We start from the raw sequence: 24,064 nt of genomic DNA, 5'->3' as shown, positions 1-24,064 counted from the left end.
TTGGAGTGGCAATCACCAAGCCCTGACCTCAATCCTATAGAAAATTTGTGGGCAGATCTGAAAAGGCGTGTGCGAGCAAGGAGGCCTACAAACCTGACTCCATTACCCCAGCTCAGTCAGGAGGAATGGGCCAAAATTCACCCAACTTATTGTGGGAAGCTTGTAGAAGGCTACCCGAAACGTTTGACCCAAGTTAAACAATTTAAAGGCAATGCTACCAAATACTAATTGAGTGTATGTAAGCTTCTGACCCACTGGGAATGTGATGAAATAAATAAAAGCTGAAATAAATCATTCTCTCCACTATTATTCTGACATTTCACATTCTTAAAATAAAGTGGTGATCCTAACTGACCTAAGACAGGGAATTGTTACTAGGATTAAATGTCAGGAATTAGGAAAAACTGAGTTTAAATGTATTTGGTAAACTTCCGACTTCAACTGTACATATGAGATGAGTAGTGCAAGATATATAAACAAGTGGCCATTGATTTCAATAGGCAGCAGCAGCCTCTAATGTGCTAGTGATTGCTATTTAACTGTCTGATGGCCTTGAGATAGAAGCTGTTTTTTATTCTCTCGGTCCCAGATTTGATGCACCTGTACTGACCTCGCATTCTGGATGATAGCGGGGTGAACAGGCAGTGGCTCGGGTGCTTGATGTCCTTGATGATCTTTTTGGCCTTCCTGTGACATCAGGTGTTGTATGTGTCTTGGAGGGCGGGTAGTTTTCCCCGGTAATGTGTTCGGCAAACCGCACCACTCTCTGGAGAGCCCTGCGGTTGTGGGCAGTGCAGTTGCCATACCAGGCGGTGATACAGCCTGACTGGATGCTCTCAATTGTGCATCTGTAAAAGTTTTAGGTGCTAGGCCGAATTTCTTCAGTCTCCTGAGGCTGAAGAGGCTCTGTTGCGCCTTCTTCACCACACTGTCTGCGTGGGTGGACCATTTCAGTTTGTCGGTGATGTGTACGCCAAGGAACTTGAATCTCCACTGCGGTCCCGTTTCAGTGTATACGTCTAAATTATTTTCGGAAGCTACCCGGAACATATCCCAGTCCGCGTGATCAAAACAATCTTGAAGCTTGGATTCCGATTGGTCAGACCAGCGTTGAATAGTCCTTAGCACGGGTACTTCCTGTTTGAGTTTCTGCCTATAGGAAGGGAGAAGCAAAATGGAGTCGTGGTCAGATTTGCCGAAAGGAGGGTGGGGGAGGGCCTTATAATCATCCCGGAAGTTCGAATAGCAATGGTCGAGGACTTTAGCAGCGCGAGTCGATATGTTGATAGAACTTCGGCAGTCTCAAATTTGCTTTGCTAAAATCCCCGGCTACAATAAATGCAGCCTCAGGATATGTGGTTTCCAGTTTGCATAAGGTCCAGTGAAGTTATTTGAGGGCCGTCGTGGTATCGCCTTGAGGGGGGATATACACGGCTGTGACTATAACCAAAAAAAAGTATCTTGGGAGATAATATGGTCATCATTTGATTGTGAGATATTCTAGGTCGGGTGAACAGAAGGACTCGAGTTCCTGTATGTTACTACAATTACACCATGAGTCGTTAATCATGAAACACACACCTCTGCCCTTCTGCTTCCCGGAGAGATATTTATTCCTGTCTGCGCGATGAACTGAGAACCCATCTGGCTGGACCGATTCCGACAGAATATCCCAAGAGAGCCATGTTTCCGTGAAACAGAGTATGTTACAGGCCTTGATGTCTCTCTGGAAAGAAATCCTTGCCCGTAGTTCGTCGACTTTGTTAACCAAAGACTGAACATTAACGAGTAGAATACTTGGAAGCGGTGGGTGGTGTGCGCGCCTCCTAAGTCGAACCAGCAGGCCGCTCCGAGTGCCTCTCCTCTGCTGGCAATGTTTTGGGTCAGCCGCTGGAATCAGTTCAGTTGCCCTGGGGAGCGCAAACAAAGGATCTGCTTCGGGAAAGTCATATTCCTGGTCGTAATGCTGGTGAGTTACCACCACTCTGATATCCAAGGATTCACATGAGGCCATGTACTAAACCACCAAAGATTTCAAGACTAAAGGCTGGTTTATACTACGTCTATCGACAGTTGTCGCAGTGACATCATGAACATTCTATTGTCGTTCGACATCAAACTTGACGTTACGAAAAAGTATAAACACAAAAACTACAGGCTGCCTGGTTGTCCAAAATAGCATAACTAATGTATTTTAACACCAATAAACCCACCCATTTAAGAATGAATTTAGTATATGTCAATTTAGCAAACCAGGCAACTAAAAGCAACGTTCTAAACAATGTTTTGGTTAGTTTCCAGCTTGTTAGTTAGTTAGTTAGTTAGTTAGCTAGCTAATGTTAAGTTAGCTGGCTAGCCAGTTCAAATAATGACCATATAACTGACAACGTCTTCACTTTAGCTCATTCGTCTTCATTATTACTGGAAAATAAACTCACAACAAGATCATTATTTACAAGTTAATGGCGAGCCAATTACAGAAAATTGCTTATGGTTGTGAGTGTGACGAAATAAAAGCAGGCCATTCTACTGTACCGAATAATTTTATAACTTGGACACTGTCTCGTTGGCCTAACGTTATATCCTAATTTGACTTTGGTACAGGTCATGTTCTTCACATTACCGTCTCTGGTAAACACATACTATATCAAATAAAATCAACATTTATTTGTCACATGCACAGGATACAGAAGGTGTAGTGAAATGGTTACTTGCATAGTGGAGTCTTTTGTTTAGACAATGAGCTAGCTCGCTAGCTAGCTAAACAATTAACCATAATCCCAACTCATAACATTACTACCCTGCATGAATCTGCAGGTAGCTAACCAACCAGGTTCAATGTTAGCTAGCTAGCTAACATTAAGCTATAACTAGCAATGCAAATGGCTCTGAGATACAAATAATATTACTACACAGATCATACACGTAACGTTAGCAAGCAAGCCATCCAGATAACGTTAGCTAGCTAGCTAACAGTATGCTTTAACTTGAAATGAAAACAACTTTCTGACAAAATTAGAAACGTATAATATCTGAAAATGTAGCTAGCTAGACTCTCTTACCTGTGTACATGGATGAACGCTTCTCCCTCTGTCACGGATTCCATGGTTGCTCTTAGTTTGAAGATGTAATCCGGAGACAGGTGTTTTACACAACAGCCTTCTGTGTGTTCTCTTTTCGACTACCTCCGCATATTTGCAATCAAACGCCAGAATTTTCTCCATCTCCTTAGCTATCATACTCTGCTTTCACCGGACATTCCACTGATTTCAAAACTTCGTCCTCCAGAAAGTGGAGATCAATACTTTTGCAGTTCTACTGATATCTTTCAAAAAAGCTGCTTTAGAAAGGATTACTTAGACATACTGACCAGCTCATGTTATAGACAGAAGCATGCTACATGGCAGACCAATCCGAAGTCATCTCTCGGCATGTCCAGCCCATCCATTATCTCAGCCAATCATGGCTAGCGGGAAGGTTCCTGTCTTTTTCCGTGGCTAAACCAACTAGGCTCGTAATTTAACAATTTTATTTGTATTTACAGATGGCATACACATTTGTTATTAAGGCACACAGTATACAGTTAAACATCACACACAATGTCTAAATCTATTACAATTGGAGCAGGCCAAACCCTGCTGGAGGTCTGCTGGGTGTGCAGGGTTCTGTTTCAGCCCAGCAATAACACACCTGATTCAACTTATCAAATCTAATGAGTTGATAATTAAGTGTGTTATTGCTGGGCTGGAATTTAATTCTGCTCACCCAGTAGATCAGGGATCAGTGGAGCAAGGATGACCACCCGTTTTTTTTGTTCACCTAAAATGATGCTTTAGTAATAGTAGCCTACTTGTTACTACTTATTAAACTACAATTATCTATTGTTGTTTAGACTAAGCTGTCTAATCTTTACATAAAAATTTAGCTTCTTTGTACATTTTGAAATGTTGATTCTTTGAAGTTAAGTGTTTTACTTGTTTTAATTGTTAAACTATTATTCTAAATGAACTTGTGTCAATGTTGAATAATCACATATCACAGTCCTGCAATAAAGATGGGAAGGGGTTCTGTCTGTATTTCTGTGTTGTATTCTCAAATGAACATTTCCTTTATGTCTAGCTGTAAGATCTTCAATCTGTTTTATTTGATTGTCACTCTCTCAGTATATCAGCGATGTGAATCCATTTTGCAGCTTATTATATGGCATGCATCATCAATGCAGCCATAGGCCTACAGTATGATGGCATTACTGGCCTTGTGTGCATCTGTCATCTGAAGCAGAGAATAGCTAAACTCACACATTGTATAGATGTTGAGCTATATGTTTTCAATTTAAAATGATACCAGTAGACAATGTATATGAGGTAAACCATATACTTGATTTTGTACATGCCTTTTTAAGTGTTGACATATAACATTGTTTAGCGCAAATCCAACCCTTGTAATTTAGGTACAGAATGAAATAAGGAGATGACATTTAGGGTACAGGAGATGAGCATTACAGGTAACATAATATGAGGTTCATTTTTATTTTATTCCATTTAGCAATGTTGCTTGCAAAATGATTGCAGTTGTTCCCATAGATAGACAGTACATGGTTGATATATGTATCACTGACCCTGGATAAGCTAGCTAGCGATAAGCTAACCTTTTAGGTCAATAATATGCTGTTTTTATTAACATTTTGTTAGCTTTATAATCGTGAGAGGAAATTAACTAGCTAGTAGCTAGCTAGTTAGTTTACAAGGTTAGCTGACTTTTCTCAAAACAAACCTCATTGTGGCTAGCTACTTCTTGTCCCTCATGCTAGCCTTTATAGCCAAATATCACTTCAGAAACATCAACATTACAAATATTAATATGGCCAGCATTGTAGACCATTTCTTCTCCCCTCTTGCTGCAGCTTTAGTTCATCTTGAAACATCAGAGAAATGCTGTGAAAACCATCATGCTGCAAACGTTCTAAAATGTTTTGTCACCAGTGCTTGCTTTGTTGCCATTTTTTGTCCTCACACACTGTTGCTCCTATGGCACTAATCTGGTGATCACCTTTGGAGCTCCGCCCAAGCAAGGCGTCACTGATTTACACTGGGTTCCGACCCCTCTTTAGCTAATTTCTGCTATGGAGCTTTCCCATGTTTACCGTTTTAGGGAAGCCTGGTTCGCGATGAGGCTATGAATGCTTATGTAAAGTTTAGGCCCCAGTTGTAGTCAAGTTTTACCCAGCAAACATACATTTTATGTGATTGAATTAGGTGATATTTGGCTATTCTATGCTTTCATACATCATCTGAGAGACTCTGGCTTTTAGATGAAAGTTAACCTAATTTACACAGACAAAGTACATAGCTAAAAATCCTAGGTCTCTAAATATGTCATAACCAAGAAAGCTAATGTTAGCTAGCTATCTAGTTCACTTGCTGACGTTAGCTTAGCTAATGTTGTTAGCTAACCCAGATCATAGACATTAAAACCAGTAGATACTGATAGCGCTGACGTCATCCATGTATTCCTATGGAAAACTCTCGATGGTGCAGAAGTCGGAAGTATTTCAATTTGAAGCGTGCCATATTGCTGAATGGGGCTGAATGGCACCAAAAAATCGCTATGGATAATGGTTCAAATGGTCGTAACTAGCAGAGGATCATGGTCAATGTAGTCATTTTCATCCTGTCTGAGAGAGTCAACCTTATTGTCAATGGACAAGCCTGCCAGCCCGTGATTGGTCTGTGTCAGCATGTGGTCCTGTGTGATGAAAAATGTAGTAGTCAGAATGTATCACTATTTAATCAAATATCTCGATTTGTAGCAAACTTTAAAATAATTTACAGTGGGGATCGAACTTGATCATAATAAACATATTTTAGAGTCTAAAACATTTTTGTTTGGCTGTTCTGGCCATCGTAATTTACATAGGTTTTCAATGGCAGACCAGAGCTTTTGGCACCACTAGGTTGCTATGCGGTAGCCGACCAGCAGAGCTCAAAACTTCACGTTCCAGACCGGACACTGGGGGCCTGGCCCAGATACCTTACATGGCTAGCTAGCTAGCCACCAACACACATAGGGATAATGACGTGCTAGCCACAATAATAGCTATTATCATTAGGTGGTGGTTAGCCATGTAGCTATCTAAATAACTTAGCTGCAAGGATAGCTAGCTAATGTTAGCATGCTAGACAACTAGGCTAAACCTAAAACGTGTTTTATTTACACTTTATTATCTTGTGAATGTAGCCTAATGCACAGATTGCGTCTAGACGGATTGCAAGTGCCTTTTGGGCTCAAGGGCTGCCCCCCGAACTCCTGTCATGGACCCCCTGCATAGCCACACGGCGGGGCACAGGAGTTCGGGTAAAGCCCTGTCTGAGACAGCAATTTTAGGTCTAGACACTAGTCTCTATGGTGTACAAGTGGTAGCCTAAGTTAGCGGTATTGCTAGCCTAGGCAGCCGATAGTGGGCTCTAGATCTGCACTATTGTCTAGAATTGATGTGCCAAGCCGGTAAGACACTTGTGTCCCCCATGGGCCGGCTCGTACATAAAGAATCCTCCTTTCAGGCTGCGAAGGCATTATTTTACTCCTTAACTAGCTTTAATGGTGGGCCGTCTTTAGAAAACGGGAAAAATGTGTACTATCTTAATAAAACACAATTTTCCACCACCATGTTCAGATTTTCAGACAACGTAGGATGTTGAACACTGTGTTCAGGCAAGGGTGTGAAACATCCTAAGTTGTCTGAAAATCCAAACGTGGTGGTGGAAAATTGTTTTACTTAGCACGCATGGCTACAAACACAGGCACTTAATTAATGAAAATATTAGATGATCCTGTTTTTAACATTCGTTTGAATTTACTGTATATAAGCCTATATAAAGCTTTGCAAAACATGCTTTATTGTAGCCTATATGTGTATGTAGTTATGTAGCCAACCCTACTGTGTGAAAGAGCTGCATGGAAGAATTCCAATGCTTATGTTAGAAATGGCAAATAGAGACGTTTCTTCTCCTTTCTTTGCCCAGGAAAGATTTGATATATAATATAAACAAATGTCATCGAATTTCTAGCCTACAACATTTTATATGACTGGAGACATTAGCAGAATCTTTTTAATGAGCCTCCCACTGACAGGTCTGTGGGTTTTTGTGTGAATGAATAAATTAATACATTTATCTTTGTCTGTTTTTTTGCAATGCATCAGTGCAGCAATTTATCAATTTAGCCAGTGTGATAACTTCCCCGCCAGTTCATTGCTAACACTGTAGCCTATTTTATAGCAATTCAGCAAGCAAGAGGATCAATCGATGCTTCTCTCCTCGAATATATTCATATTTTCAAATTGTTTCAAACTATGTCACTTATTATTGTCTATACGGTGAGGGAAAAAGTATTTGATCCCCTGCTGATTTTGTATGTTTGCCCACTGACAAAGAAATGATCAGTCTATAATTTTAATGGTAGGTTTATTTGAACAGTGAGAGACAGAATAACAACAAAAAAATCCAGAAAAACGCATGTCAAAAATGTTATAAATTGATTTGCATTTTAATGAGGGAAATAAGTATTTTACCCCCTCTCAATCAGAAAGATTTCTGGCTCCCAGGTGTCTTTTATACAGGTAACGAGCTGAGATTAGGAGCACACTCTTAAAGGGAGTGCTCCTAATCTCAGCTTGTTACCTGTATAAAAGACACCTGTCCACAGAAGCAATCAATCAATCAGATGCCAAACTCTCCACCATGGCCAAGACCAAAGAGCTCTCCAAGGATGTCAGAGACAAGATTGTAGACCTACCATTAGCTGGAATGGGCTACAAGACCATCGCCAAGCAGCTTAGTGAGAAGGTGACAACAGTTGGTGCGATTATTCGCAAATGGAAGAAACACAAAAGAACTGTCAATCTCCCTCGGCCTGGGGCTCCATGCAAGATCTCAGCTCGTGGAGTTGCAATGATCATGAGAACGGTGAGAAATCAGCCCAGAACTACACGGGAGGATCTTGTCAATGATCTCAAGGCAGCTGGGACCATAGTCACCAAGAAAACAATTGGTAACACACTACGCCGTGAAGGACTGAAATCCTGCAGCGCCCGCAAGGTCCCCCGCTCAAGAAAGCACATATACAGGCCCGTCTGAAGTTTGCCAATGAACATCTGAATGATTCAGAGGAGAACTGGGTGAAAGTGTTGTGGTCAGATGAGACCAAAATCGAGCTCTTTGGCATCAACTCAACTCGCCGTGTTTGGAGGAGGAGGAATGCTTCCTATGACCCCAAGAACACCATCCCCACTGTCAAACATGGAGGTGGAAACATTATGCTTTGGGTGTGTTTTTCTGCTAAGGGGACAGGACAACTTCACCGCATCAAAGGGACGATGGACGGGGCCATGTACCGTCAAATCTTGGGTGAAAACCTCCTTCCCTCAGCCAGGGCATTGAAAATGGGTTGTGGATGGGTATTCCAGCATGACAATGACCCAAAACACATGGCCAAGGCAACAAAGGAGTGGCTCAAGAAGAAGCACATTAAGGTCCTGGAGTGGCCTAGCCAGTCTCCAGAACTTAATCCCATAGAAAATCTGTGGAGGGAGCTGAAGGTTTGAGTTGCCAAACGTCAGCCTCGTAACCTTAATGACTTGGAGAAGATCTGCAAAGAGGAGTGGGACAAAATCCCTCCTGAGATGTGTGTAAACCTGGTGGTCAACTACAAGAAATGTCTGACCTTTGAGATTGCCAACAAGGGTTTTGCCACCAAGTACTAAGTCATGTTTTGCAGAGGGGTCAAATACTTATTTCCCTAATTAAAATGCAAATAAATTTATAACATTTTTGACATGTGTTTTTCTGGATTTTTTTGTTGTTATTCTGTCTCTCACTGTTCAAATAAACCTACCATTAAAATTATAGACTGATCATGTCTTTGTCAGTGGGCTAACGTACAAAATCAGCAGGGGATCAAATACTTTTTTCCCTCACTGTATATACAGTTGAAGTCGGAAGTTTACATACACTTAGGTTGGAGTCATTAAAACAAGTTTTTCAACTTTTCAACCACTCCACAAATTTCTTGTTAACAAACTATAGTTTTGGCAAGTCGGTTAGGACATCTACTTTGTGCATGACACAAGTAATTTTAACAACAATTGTGTACAGACAGATTATTTCACTAATTCACTGTATCACAATTCCAGTGGGTCAGAAGTTTACATACACTAAGTTGACTGTGCCTTTAAACAGCTTGGAAAATTCCAGAAAATGATGTCATGGCTTTAGAACCTTCTGATAGGCTAATTTGAGTCAATTGGAGGTGTACCTGTGGATGTATATCAAGGCCTACCTTCAAACTCAGTTCCTCTTTGCTTGACATCATGGGAAAATCTAAAGAAATCAGCCAAGACCTCAGAAAAACAATTGTAGACCTCCACAAGTCTGGTTCATCCTTAAGAGCAATTTCCAAACGCCTGAAGGTACCACGTTCATCTGTACAAACAATAGTACGCAAGTATAAACACCATGGGACCACGCAGCCGTCATACCGCTCAGGAAGGAGACACATTCTGTCTCCTGGTGTGAAAAGTGCAAATCAATCCCAGAACAACAGCAAAGGACCTTGTGAAGATGCTGGAGGAAACAGGTACAAAAGTATCTATATCCTGAAAGGCCGCTCAGCAAGAAAGAAGCCACTGCTTGATAACGTTTTGCAGCTGCACATGGGGACAAACATCGTACTTGTTGGAGAAATGTCCTCTGGTCTGATGGAACAAAAATATAACTGTTTGGCCATAATGACCATCATTATGTTTGGAGGAAAAAGGGGGGTAGCTTGCAAGCAGAAGAACACCATCCCAACCGTGAAACACGGGGGTGGCAGCATCATGCTGTGGGGGTGCTTTGCTGCAGGAGGGACTGGTGCACTTCACAAAATAGATGGCATTATGAGGAAGGAAAATTATGTGGATTTATTGAAGCAACATCTCAAGACATCAGTCAGGAAGTTAAAGCTTGGTCGCAAATGGGTTTTCCAAATGGACAATGACCCCAAGCATACTTACAAAGTTGTGGCAAAATGGCTTAAGGACAACAAAGTCAAGGTATTGGAGTGGCCATCACAAAGCCCTGACCTCAATCCTATAGAAAATGTATGGGCAGAACTGAAAAAGCATGTGCGAGCAAGGAGGCCTACAAACCTGACTCAGTTACATCAGCTCTGTCAGGAGGAATGGGCCAAAATTCACCCAACTTATTGTGGGAAGCTTGTGGAAGGCTACCCGAAACGTTTGACCCAAGTTAAACAATTTAAAGGCAATGCTACCAAATACTAATTGAGTGTATGTAAACTTCTGACCCACTGGGAATGTGATGAAAGAAAGAAATGCTGAAATAAATCATTCTCTCTACTATAATTCTGACATTTCACATTCTTAAAATAAAGTGGTGATCCTAACTGACCTAAGACAGGGAATGTTTACTAGAATTAAATGTCAGGAATTGTGAAAAACTGAGTTTAAATGTATTTGGCTAAGGTGTATGTAAACTTCCGACTTCAACTGTAGCTATAGGTGGCTCGATTAAGAGCTAGAGAGAGGGGGAGTTTCCAGCGGAGATACGTGAATTACAAGAAGGGAACAGTGAAATATCCGCTGGAGTTTAGGCTACCCTTAAGTGGTTGCACAGATTTAGATTTTATCACAGCTATATATACGCTAGATGATGATGATAATACATGCATTCTTAGATAGTCTACAGGGGATTGATGCATGTTGCATATACAGTGCCTTCGGAAAGTATTCAGACCCATTGACTTTTTCCACATTTTGTTACGTTACAGCCTTATTCTAAAATGGATGAAAAACAGCAATCTACACACAATACCCCATAATGACAAAGTGAAAACAGGTTTATATAAATTTTTGCAAATGTATAAAAAATTATAAACAGAAATACCTTATTTACATAAGTATTCAGACCCTTTGCTATGAGACTCGAAATTGAGCACAGGTGCATCCTGTTTCCATTGATCATCCTTGAGATATTTCTACAACTTTATTGGAGTCCACCTGTGGAAAATTAAATTGATTGGACATGATTTGGAAAGGCACGCACCTGTCTATATAAGGTCCCACAGTTGACAGTGCATGTCAGAGCAAAAACCAAGCCATGAGGTCAAAGGAATTGTCCGTAGAGCTCCGAGACAGGATTGTGTCGAGGCACAGATCTGGGGAAGGGTACCAAAACATTTCTGCAACATTGAAGGTCCCAAAGAACACAGTGGCCTCCATCATTCTTACATGGAAGAAGTTTGGAACCACCAAGACTCTTCCTAGAGCTATCTGCCTGGCCAAACTGAGCAATCGGGGGAGAAGGGCCTTGGTCAGGGAGGTGACCAAGAACCCGATGGTCACTCTGACAGAGCTCTAGAGTTCCTCTGTGGAGATGGGAGAACCTTCCAGAAGGACAACCATCTCTGCAGCACTCCACCAATCTGGCCTTTATGGTAGAATGGCCAGACGGAAGCCCCTCCTCAGTAAAAGGCACATGACAGCCCGCTTGGAGTTTGCCAAAAGGCACCTAAAGACTCTCAGACCATGAGAAACAAGATTATCTTGTCTGATGAAAGCAAGATTGAACTATTTTGCCTGAATGCCAAGTGTCACGTCTGGAGGAAACCGGGCACCATCATGTTTTTCAGCGGCAGGGACTGGGAGACTAGTCAGGTAAGAGGGAAAGATTAACGGAGCAAAGTACAGAGAGATCCTTGATGAAAACCTGCTCCAGAGCTCTCAGGACCACAGACTAGGGCGAAGGTTCACCTTCCAACAGGACAACGACCCTAAGCACACAGCCAAGACAACACAGGAGTGGCTTCGGGACAAGTCTCTGAATGTCCTTGAGTGGCCCAGCCAGAGCCCGGACTTGAACCTGATCGAATATCTCTGAAGAGACCTGAAAACAGCTGTGCAGCGACGCTCCCGATCCAACCTGACAGAGCTTGAGAGGATCTTCAGAGAAGAATGGGAGAAACTCCCCAAATACAGGTGTGCCAAGCTTGTAGCATCATACCCAGGAAGACTCAAGGCTGTAATCGCTGCCAAAGGTTCTTCAACAAAGTACTGAGTAAAGGGTCTGAATACTTATGTACATTTAATATTTCTGTTTTAAATTTTTAGTAAATTAGCAAAAATGTATAAAAACCTGTTTTTGCTTTGACATTATGGGGTATTGTGTGTACATTGACGAGGGAAAAAAACAATTTAATAAATGTTAGAATAAGGCTGTAACCTAACAAAATGTGGAAAAAGTCAAGGGGTCTGAATACTTTCCGAAGGCACTGTAATTACTATTGGAGTGCATAATTGCCATGCTGTTTACATCGAATGCAACGGTGCCAGAAAAAACAACAACAGCGGAATATAGGCTACTGTTGCCAGACACACTTCTTTGGAACCTAAAATAAAGAAAATCTAATCAAAATTGTATGAGTAGACCTTCCCGCAGTTGAGAGGCTTATGGTATTATAAAAGCCTGCAGATTAAGAATATAGCTCAATGCTATTTTTTAAAATGCAGGTGTCACACAGAGGTTAGTCAGGCATTGGTATCAGGACATGTCAGTTAGATGTTCAATGCACAGGAGGTTGGTGGCACCCTAATTGTGGAGAACGGGCTCGTGGTAATGACTGGAATGGAATCGGTGGAATGGTATCAAATACATCAAACACATGGTTTCCAGGTGTTTGATGCCATTCCATTTGCACCGTTCCGGCCATTATTATGAGCCGTGCTCCCCTCAGCGGTCTCCTGTGGTTCAATGGTAGGCGACAGTAGCTCATTCGGCTCATTATTGGCTCTTTTCACCCAAGATAGTCTAATTTACTTTCACTTGCCTACTGTAATGTACTATTCGCCTACAGGTTATGGGTACTCAATCTAGTGGGCCGCTGTAGGGTTATAATGGCCTGCAAAATAGCGGTGTTGTTGCGAATTTGGAGGGCAGCTCGACATGGGACACATAGGCTACACATGCATAGCCCCCGGTCTCCAGGATCCCAATATTTATTTGTATTATTGGGTCTGCTCACATAGCCTACTAGCCTACATTCATTAGAAGGATAGTTGCCATAAAGTTGGAAATACTACTGTTAGTAAAACACCATGGATAAGGTTGTTAATAGTTGCCATTATGCACAGATTTTTGTTCCCCCCTATTCTGAACTTCCCTTTTGTCATATAAGCCTACAGATGTAGGATCTTAATTTGAACCAGTTTGCTACAGCAGGAAAAGAATCCTGCAGCAACAGGACATTTAAATGATGTGGATTAGAATTATTGTTTTTTTTAGGGGTTGATAAATTTTTCATTAGGGCAAATCAGGTCTGACATTTTAAAGTGGAAATTACACACTTTAGAAGCCTTTTTAAACCTCATGCAGGACAATTCTCAGCAACAAAAGAGCGATCAAATTAAGATCCTACATCTGTAGCTGTTAGACTCTCTAAGCTACTGTAGGCTATGCAAAGTGTTCGCCTAGGCTACGCTGCAGAACGTTGTAGCGAATTCGGATGGCAGACACAAGGACTCAACCCGATGTATGGAGCAAGATACCTGCCAAAAGGTTGAACGTCCGTATCGTTAGGATTGTAAGAAAATTCATACGTAATTGTTAGGATCGTAAGAAAAGCCATGCGTGAAACATGAAACGTAAACGTAACATTTAATCTGTGAACATACAAACACCATGTTCCGATTACGGACTAACATTTTAGGCTTGAACAAATCTTGTGTTGCAATTCTGACATACAATAATACCTTTCTGAGTTTTGGCAGTTTCATCTCACCAACAAACAAAAAACATTCACCAAATGGCCTGTGAGGAGTGCTACGTGAACAAGCATAACACAGTATGAAAAAAAGAGGTATCCTGTACGTTTTCAAGTTAAAAGTCTCCATTCTCTATTACCCCTCAGTTGAGTTTACTTCACATTTAGGTAGCTAATGTACTGGATTTGTTTGCCAGTGCAAGTCTAGATAGCACTAGCTGTATTATGCCTACAACAGTGAGGTTTCAGTCCGCTAGGTGTGTCTCTACAGCATGGGCATATCTCTGGGTGACGTGGACATCCCCATGCATGCGCCTTATCAAAATATGACTAATTCAATATTGCACCATCCCATTCTCTGGGCTCTGTCTGCAATCATAACCAGTAGTATCTACCAGGAATAATGAAACATATAATAATAATAGATGTTTGGTGAATCTATGAATTATGTACAGTTGAAGTCGGAAGTTTACATACACCTTAGCCAAATACATTTAAACTCTGTTTTTCACAATTCCTGACATTTAATCCTAGTAAAACTTCCCTGTCTTAGGTCAGTTAGGATCACCACTTTATTTTAAGAATGTGAAATGTCAGAATAATAGTAGAGAGAATTATTTATTTCAGCTTTTATTTATTTCATCACATTCCCAGTGGGTCAGAAGTTTACATACACTCAATTAGTATTTGGTAGCATTGCCTTTAAATTGTTTAACTTGGGTCAAACGTTTCAAGTAGCCTTCCACAAGCTTCCCACAATAAGTTGGGTGAATTTTGGCCCATTCCTCCTGACAGAGCTGATGTAACTGAGTCAGGTTTGTTGGCCTCCTTGCTTACACACGCTTTTTCAGTTCTACCCACACATTTTCTATAGGATTGAGGTCAGGGCTTTGTGATGGCCACACCAATACCTTGACTTTGTTGTCCTTAAGCCATTTTGCCACAACTTTGTAAGTATGCTTGGGGTCATTGTCCATTTGGAAGACCCATTTGCGACCAAGCTTTAACTTCCTGACTGATGTCTTGAGATGTTGCTTCAATATATCCACATAATTTTCCTTCCTCATGATGCCATCTATTTTATGAAGTGCACCAGTCCCTCCTGCAGCAAAGCACCCCCACAGCATGATGCTGCCACCCCCGTGCTTCACGGTTGGGATGGTGTTCTTCGGCTTGCAAGGATCCCCCATTTTCCTCCAAACATAACGATGGTCATTATGGCCAAACAGTTCTATTTTTGTTTCATCAGACCAGAGGACATTTCTCCAAAAAGTAGGGTCTTTGTCCCCATGTGCAGTTGCAAACTGTAGTCAGGCTTTTTTATGGCGGTTTTGGAGCAGTGGCTTCTTCCTTGCTGAGCGGCCTTTCAGGTTATGTCGATATAGGACTTGTTTTTGCTGTGGATATAGATACTTTTGTACCTGTTTCCTCCAGCATCTTCACAAGGTCCTTTGCTGTTGTTCTGGGATTGATTTGCACTTTTCACACCAAAGTACGTTCATCTCTAGGAGACAGAACGTGTCTCCTTCCTGAGTGGTATGACAGCTGCGTGGTCCCATGGTGTTTATACTTGCGTATTATTGTTTGTACAGATGAACGTGGTACCTTCAGGCGTTTGGAAATTGCTCTTAAGGATGAACCAGACTTGTGGAGGTCTACAATTTTTTTTCTGAGGTCTTGGCTGATTTCTTTTGATTTTCCCATGATGTCAAGCAAAGAGGCACTGAGTTTGAAGGTAGGCCTTGAAATACATCAACAGGTACAATTCCAATTGACTCAAATGTTGTCAATTAGCCTACCAGAAGCTTCTAAAGCCATGACATCATTTTCTGGAATTTTCCAAGCTGTTTAAAGGCACAGTCAACTTCTGACCCACTGGAATTGTGATACAGTGAATTATAAGTGAAATAATCTGTCTGTAAACAATTGTTTGAAAAATTACTTGTGTATGTACAATGTACAAAGTAGATGTCCTAACCGACTTGCCAAAACTATAGTTTGTTAACAACAAATTTGAGGAGTGATTGGAAAACGAGTTTTAATGACTCCAACCTAAATGTATGTAAACTTCCGACTTCAACTGTATGACCACTGGAGTCTTTGCCACTCTAAATATTTTTTTATAGAATCTTTTTATATTTATTTAATCACTCAAAATCTTGCCAAAGCATATTCTGTACGAGGGGTTAATTTAAAATAATTTGACATTATTTATATCAATCGGGTCATGAACATATGGACTTTGAAATGAACAAGGGAGAGGTTAAACGTAGGCTAAATCTGGCATAAGCTTATTCCCACACTTTACAATAACTCTGTTGCAGTGGTCTTAGGTAGTCTCTGTATAGGCTCCATCGCAACACAATTGCCCAGTTGAAGAGCTTGTGATCTCCATGCAGCCCCACAGTACCATGAGCCTTCGGAAAAGCACCCCTCAGTCTCAGAAGATTCCCTTCTGGAGGCATGCAGCCATAGATGTAGGCCTATTTGCCTACTAGCCAAATAAAGTGCAGAGCATGCATGATGCGTGCAACTCGTCAGTACAACATACATTTCATTAATCGTTCATTCAGTTCAGTCAGTATGTCATCCATTCAGTCATTTGTCTGAGTTGCAATAAGAACTAAATCAAATAGAATAAAACAGTCTTATCCATTTGTTTATTGAAATCCATGTGTGTATTCAAAATGATCTACAGTGACTTGCGAAAAGTATTCACCCCCTTGGCATTTTTCCTATTTTGTTGCCTTACAACCTGGAATTAAAATTGATTTTTTGGGGGTTTGTATTGTTTGATTTACACAACATGCCTACCACTTTGAAGATGCAAAATATTTTTTATTGTGAAACAAACAAGAAATAAGTTTTAAAAAACAGAAAACTTGAGCGTGCATAACTATTCACACCCCCAAAGTCAATACTTTGTAGAGCCACCTTTTGCAGCAATTACAGCTGCAAGTCTCTTGGTATGTCTCTATAAGCTTGGCACATCTAGCCACTGGGATTTTTGCCCATTCTTCAAGGCAAAACTGCTCCAGCTCCTTCAAGTTGGATGAGTTCCGCTGGTGTACAGCAATCTTTAAGTCATACCACAAATTCTCAATTGGATTGAGGTCTGGGCTTTGACTAGGCCATTTCAAGACATTTAAATGTTTCCCCTTAAACCACTCAAGTGTTGCTTTAGCAGTATGCTTAGGGTCATTGTCCTGCTGGAAGTCTCAAATCTCTGGAAGACTGAAACAGGTTTCCCTCAAGAATTTCCCTGTATTTAGCGCCATCCATCATTCCTTAAATTCTGACCAGTTTCCCAGTCCCTGCCGATGAAAAACATCCCCACAGCATGATACTGCCACCACCATGCTTCACTGTGGGGATGGTGTTCTCAGGGTGATGAGAGGTGTTGGGTTTGCGCCAGACATAACGTTTTCCTTGATGGCCAAAAAGCTAAATTTTAGTCTCATCTGACCAGAGTACCTTCTTCCATATGTTTGGGGAGTCTCCCACATGCCTTTTGGCGAACACCAAACGTGTTTTCTTATTTTTTTCTTTAAGCCATTGCTTTTTTTCTGGCCACTCTTCCGTAAAGCCCAGCTCTGTGGAGTGTACGGCTTAAAGTGGTCCTATGGACAGATACTCCTATCTCCGCTGTGGAGCTTTGCAGCTCCTCCAGGGTTATCTTTGGTCTTTTTATTGCCTCTCTGATTAATGCCTTCCTTGCCTGGTCCGTTAGTTTTGCTGGGCGGCCCTCTCTTGGCAGGTTTGTTGTGGTGCCATATTCGTTCAATTTTTTAATAATGGATTTAATGGTGTTCCGGGGGATGTTCAAAGTGTCTGATATTTTTATATAACCCAACCCTGATCTGTACTTCTCCACAACTTTGTCCCTGACCTGTTTGGAGAGCTCATTGGTCTTCATGGTGCCGCTTGCTTGGTGGTGCCCCTTGCTTAGTAGCGTTGCAGACTCTGGGGCCTTTCAGAACAGGTGTATATATACTGAGATCATGTGACAGATCATGTGACACTTAGATTGCACACAGGTGGACTTTATTTAACTAATTATGTGACTTCTGAAGGTAATTGGTTGCACCAGATCGTATTTAGGGGCTTCATAGCAAAGGGGGTGAATACATATGCACACACCACTTTTCCGTTATTTATTTGTTAGAATTTTTTGGAACAAGTTATTTTTTTCATTTCACTTCACCAATTTGGACTATTTTGTGTATGTCCATTACATGAAATCCAAATAAAAATCAATTTAAATTACAGGTTGTAATGCAACAAAATAGGCAAAACACCAAGGGGGTTGAATACTTTTGCAAGGCATTGTAAGTTCGTTAGCCTATCACTTTAATAACTCAATGTTTAATTCAGGCCTATCCAAAAACAAATAGGGCTTCAACTTGTAGGCATTGCAATTGAGGCTATCATTTTGGGTACTGGTGTCTTGTGGAATAATTTTTTTACTCTATTTGTGTTTTGTAACTGTTTTTATTATAGGGCTCCCCTTAAAAAGAGACCCTAGCTCACAGGCCTATAAATATAGCCTCTAAATAAATGTTAAACAAAATAGGTGAAGAAGCACATGCAGTGGCTGATAGGGAAAACAGATCTGGCAATAAGAATAGGCTATAGATTGTCTTGACAATTTGGGACCCCTTGGCTATTTAGCTCAGGACAGGTTATAGCCAAGACTTAATCAATATTTTGTTTTGTCTCATTTATTGATATGGATGTAGCCTCTGCGTGATGTGGTTGTGCAACGCAAATGGCTATAACAAGCCTACATACAGAGTGGAATTCACTAATACAACAGTCAAAATGCCTAATATAAGGCCTACAGTCCGTGCTCCCAAATACTGGAAAAAAGTGTGATTCATTAGGTTACATGATCACCACAGTAGCCACACGCTGCTATAAAAATAAATTATACAATTATATGGCCATTAAATAACACAACAGCATGGCATATTTAGAAAGCGGAATAGGCCAAGCCTAAATCATAAATACTTTCTATTATGCAGCTCAGGCGGTTATTCTAGACAAGGCTCTTCTGTGTCTTTATCATTCTCACAGAAGTAATTTGCTGAAGACCCAAGCCTATACTCCGTCATCTACTGGTATAACGTCGTTATTGAATGTAGTTGTAAAACAAGCTCTAGACTTTTATTTTGGAAATGAAACCGGAAGCTGCAAATCAACTCTAATGTCTGGGCTAGAGTTGCTTGATTGACTAGCTACGTTCGGTTCATGTCCTTTGCAGATGCCACATTACTGCCAAAACTTTGTACATATAAAAAAGATCTGTAATCGAGTACAGGGAGACGTAAATTAAGAATTGAATGTGTAAATGTTCATTCATAGTCGTAACATAGGGTTTGTACGTTTACAGATCTAATTTAACGTTTACACATGGCTTTTCTTACGATTCTAACGATACGTACGTTCAACATTTTAGCAGCTATCTCGCTCCATAACCATGTCTCTTCGCAGCAGACCAGGCGCCAGAACGAATCAGTTGGACGGGCCTTTGATTTCCATAGGCGGGCCCGTTTCTTCATGGGACCTCCTATGTGTGCACGCGCTTTCACGTTCACATTTTTTTTTTTATATGGGTGCAATAGTAAAGACAATAGGCAGCTCGTGAGTTTCAAGTTTGCGGAAGCGTACAATTTATCCTACCATTTCTACCGATCTGCATGACAGTTATGATTATTTTTATATGCGGAACCGTTTCATTTCAATAATAACGTTTTCGTTTCTCAAAATCATTGTCACGTGGTTATTCATCAGAGATAGCCTATATATCCATGCAGCAGTAGGCTTATAACTTCCATCGTCAACTAAGTAAAATACATAGGCCTAAAGCCAACCAACAAAAACAGTACAAAATATCTTTATGAAAATGTTGTTATTTCATTCACATTCATCTATCTACTCCGCCTGTCTGCCTCCCTTTCTTTCTATCTGTCTTGACTTGAGCTATTGCTAGTGAAGTTCAACATTGTATCAAATCATCACTGGGTCCAACCTGAAGCAGTAGCTGGCAAACTTGCAACATTGTATCAACCAGCCTATTCCAGCCCTCAAGAGTTTCCTGCGCCAGTGAGCTCAGGACAGAAATCCGTTTTTTATTACATTTCCACTGGCTATATACAGTGCATTCGGTTCCAAACTTCTTCCATTTAAGAATGATGGAGGCCAGTGTGTTCTTGGGGACCTATCAATGCTGCAGAATTTTTTTTTTACCCTTCCCCAGATCTGTGCCTGGACACAATCCTGCCTCGGAGCTCTACGGACAATTCCTTTGACCTCATGGCTTGTTTTTTTTGCTCTGACATGCACTGTCAACTGTGGGACCTTATATAGACAGGTGTGTGCCTTTCCAAATCATGTCCAATCAATTGAATTTACCACAGGTGGACTCCAATCAAGTTGTAGAAACATCTCAAAGATTATCAATGGAAACATGATGCACCTGAGCTAAACTTCGAGTCTCATAGCAAAGGGTTTTTAATACATTTGCAAACATTTCTAAAAACCTGTTTTCACTTTGTCATTATGGGGTATTGTGTGTAGATTGATGAGGATTTGTATTTATTTAATCAATTTTAGTATAAGGCTGTAACATAACAAAATGTGGATAAAGTCAAGCGGTCTGAATACTTTCCGAATGCACTGTACATATTTAATCAATTTTGGGTCTCGAAGATGCGCTCTGTTCATTCTCCATATTCTGTCGCTAAGTGCATTTACTGTTGGTGTAATTAAGCATGAAACTGGAGAATGATCCAATATCACTATGTCATGGAATTTTTTAACCCAGTCAATTCTTCAATAGCTTTTCTTACTTTGAGAAACATTGTTGTAGTCTTTTGTAGTTGGGAATAGTAATCTCTAGGTGTCCTGTAAAATATTTGTAGAGATTACATTTTTCAGCCTCTTTGGAGGTTCCTTGGATTTGCATTTTTATTGCTAGGTCTGTCAATCTTATCGAATGTATGATTTAGGTGCCATGTCATTGACCGTGCCGTCGGGCACCAGATTGCTATAACATATGATGTGGTTAGCTGATACCTAAAATACCTATCCAGGCTTTGTAAAATCTGGCATGCGTCAGAAACGTCTGAGCAGGGGAACACAACCTTTATCAAATTAGGTAATGCCCTGTAGGCGGGGCGCCAGTGATCTGATTGGAGGACACACGGGAGCAGTGATTGGTTTGTGGACAGGTCAATCATGGTAGCTTTACAGCTCCACAATAACAGACATCTTCCAACCTTTCTTTCAGGTCAGGGAGTGTACAGCACCACTGGAATGAGATATATTACTTTGTTGATCACCTGGCTCATAAATTCACAAGGTACAGTATGTGTTAACTGGATATACCACCACAAGTCCCAAAGAGCTCAATTAATATACACTGGTCAAGTCCAGTAAGGATGTAAACAGACATGTTATTGAACAAAGTATTTGGACAAAACAGCAACACACAAAGAGATTATGTCAGTCAACTGTGGAAATACCCTCCCTCTATCCCTCTCTCTCGCTAGTCCTCAGCTGCGGATGTCCTTCATTGTATTTTCTACAGAGGGACGGATCCTGATGAAACTAACAGAAGACAGGCAAGACATAATCCCTCAAGCTGTTGTGCCTATGCTTTAACTACTCACAACTAACACAGACAGGATTTACACAATACACCACCTTTAATGACCTGCTCATTTTCTTCATTGGTCAATCTTTTTGTGGAAGGTACTGTGTGCCAATCTTTCTATTGTGGGGTACTGCCCACATGATACACTGACAGTACAAATGGGCTGTATTTTTGTGTGTGTGTGTGAGCAGGGAACAGATTCGGGCAGGCCTGGAGGAGCTCCGTATGGTGCACCCTGGGGGAGACACTTTCATGCACAAAGGGTTCCAAAGGGTGAGTAGTGGATTGGAAGCCAGTAGCTGAAGGTAACTGGGCAACAGCTTGACCTCCTACTGCAAAAATTTGAACAATATATTTTTCTGTTCCAATAACCATTCTTATCTCTCTAAATGGGTAAAAGCAGAAGACAAAATGCTGTCTCAATAAATTAGTCTTCTAAAAATTATTATTATATCTGCTCCCCCAGGCCAGTGAACAAATCTACTATGCTGGAGACAGTAAGTAGATTATTCTTGTTATTTGCACTTGGAATAAATTATTTGGGTAGAACTCTCATTATGCTCCCAGTCATAAGCAGACACAGATGAAAAGCTACCAGTACAATTCAAACCTATTGCTCCCTATTGATCCCTTTACCAAGAAACTATGGTATCATAAGTGTTAGAATTTAAGAGGTGTTAGATTGAATTATCCAATGATTATCTTCCCCTTCAGTGACAGTTAGACAGTACAGTCTGTACTCTGAGAAGTATTCTGTTCTGCTCTGTTGTCTTGTTCTAACTAAATCTGTCCTGGTCCTTCAGGTTTCCGTACAGCCAGTGTCATCATTGCCTTGACAGATGGCGAACTGAGGGAGAATCAGTTTGATCTGGCAGAGAGAGAGGTGAGAGAAATGTTTATTTTAGACCTACAGTAATGGATGATCTATTGGCAATATCTATCTCTACACTCACAGAGTGGGCAGAGTGCAAATAGTCAGCCACATTCCACAGATTATTCCAGTCCTGGAAGAGCAGATTCTCATACTCTACTGCCTGTCATCATATGTAATTATTATTATTAGAGTTGCCATTTTCGTTTCTCTCTACAGCTGGTTACATCAGTTATTTCAGCCTTGTAATTACCGGATATTTCAATCTTGTTTATACATTGGCCGGGGGCCAGTGGTGCAGAACTTCCTAGACTTTATTAAATGTCACCAAGACCCAATAAGTAATAATTGGCTGTGTAAGAACACTCAAAGCACTACATGTAACCATCAACAATCGATAGAGTGAACTGCAAAAAAAACGTCTACACCATTATAGACAGCAAATGCCTCTGTCTCCAAACGTCAGTCACGACTCAAGACTAAGTACCTGCACAAACCTGCAGTAAGTAAGCCTTGGACAAGTAAGCCTTGTCCGAGCCAGAACGGCCCATAGGGCCAGGAGCCTATCTTTCTGTAGCGTAAGGCAGCTCGATGTACATGTATACACCCCCTGGACAGGATGCTAGTCTTCTGTCGGGCCTTACCCACAATCCATCTCGTTAATGCAGAGTGCTAATCTAACCACAAGGCCACTGAGTTGGTTGCACAAACTGAGAAGGCTGGACAAAAACCCATCTGTCTTGCAAGCCTTCCATAGATGCTTCATAGAATCCATCCTCATCCTTTATGGATACACCTGTCATGACTCTCTCTCCTTGGTGAGGATCAAAGGTGCCAGATCAGCTTGGAAAATTATTTTGTGATGTCATTAAGGATGGTATCAAGAAATAACTGTAACTCGGAAAGTGTACATATTCTATCTATCAAGTTTACATCTAAATGTTGTATAAAATATATGATTAAGTATGAGAGTATTTTGGTGAAGATAGGAATGTGATTTTAGTCTTCTAATGAGATAATAGTTTTTAATATAAACTACGCACAGTGACTAGCCACGCCCTGAGTGACATCAGAGATCGTGTCATCACGATGGAACGCCCCTTTTACACAGAGGGCATAAAAATCCTTGAAAAACAAATCAACATTTAGACCAGGAAGCGTGGAGCTGTGGCTACATGGCTTAAAATGGTTAGACCAGAAAGACCAGCCGACGTGCAGCGGGAGCTGAACGTTACAAATGGTTGCCACTCGAAGACCAGGAAACGTGAGATGGTAGTACATACGTTTGAAATGGTGAAACTCTGAAACTCTCAATCTCTACACGAGAAGAAGACCACACACTATACCTTATCATATCAGTCTGCAGCTGTACATGTAAAGTAGTCTAGTACTTTCACTAAAGACACAAGTTGGGAAGGACAATCCCATCTTACACTCCATTAGAAGACAAGCCGAGTATTACCGAAGTGGGATAGGACACTCAAACCCTTTTTGAGAAAGTGGTTCAACAGAGAGATGACGATCAAGGACAGCTACACGTAAATATGCATTGCATTTCTTATCCGAATGAGCGGTGGTTTCCAAATGTAACAACGATAAGTTGAATCTCTGTCTCTCCCTTTCACTCTCTTTTTAATGACCCCTCCTTCCCCTAACCAAGCAGTCATGCTATTGTTAGTCCAGTCAACTAGGGACCTGTTTTCATTGTATTACGTTAGTAA

General features: G+C 40.9%; 1 protein-coding gene across 1 annotated transcript in view; it reads left to right on the top strand.

The window, feature by feature from the left end:
• Positions 1 to 24,064, top strand: part of LOC311128303 (anthrax toxin receptor 1-like) — a 57,658-nt gene that overhangs the window by 15,597 nt on the left and 17,997 nt on the right. The window contains exons 3-7 of the mRNA XM_084160393.1: positions 21,107 to 21,178; positions 21,369 to 21,440; positions 21,664 to 21,745; positions 21,939 to 21,969; positions 22,276 to 22,355. Coding sequence (XP_084016519.1) covers positions 21,107 to 21,178; positions 21,369 to 21,440; positions 21,664 to 21,745; positions 21,939 to 21,969; positions 22,276 to 22,355 — 337 coding nt within the window. The remainder of the gene's footprint in view (positions 1 to 21,106; positions 21,179 to 21,368; positions 21,441 to 21,663; positions 21,746 to 21,938; positions 21,970 to 22,275; positions 22,356 to 24,064) is intronic.

Source organism: Coregonus lavaretus (assembly GCF_964263955.1).
Source record: "Coregonus lavaretus genome assembly, chromosome: 4".
Classification (NCBI taxonomy): Eukaryota; Metazoa; Chordata; class Actinopteri; order Salmoniformes; family Salmonidae; genus Coregonus; species Coregonus lavaretus.
This window is presented reverse-complemented; position numbering and strand designations above follow the sequence as displayed.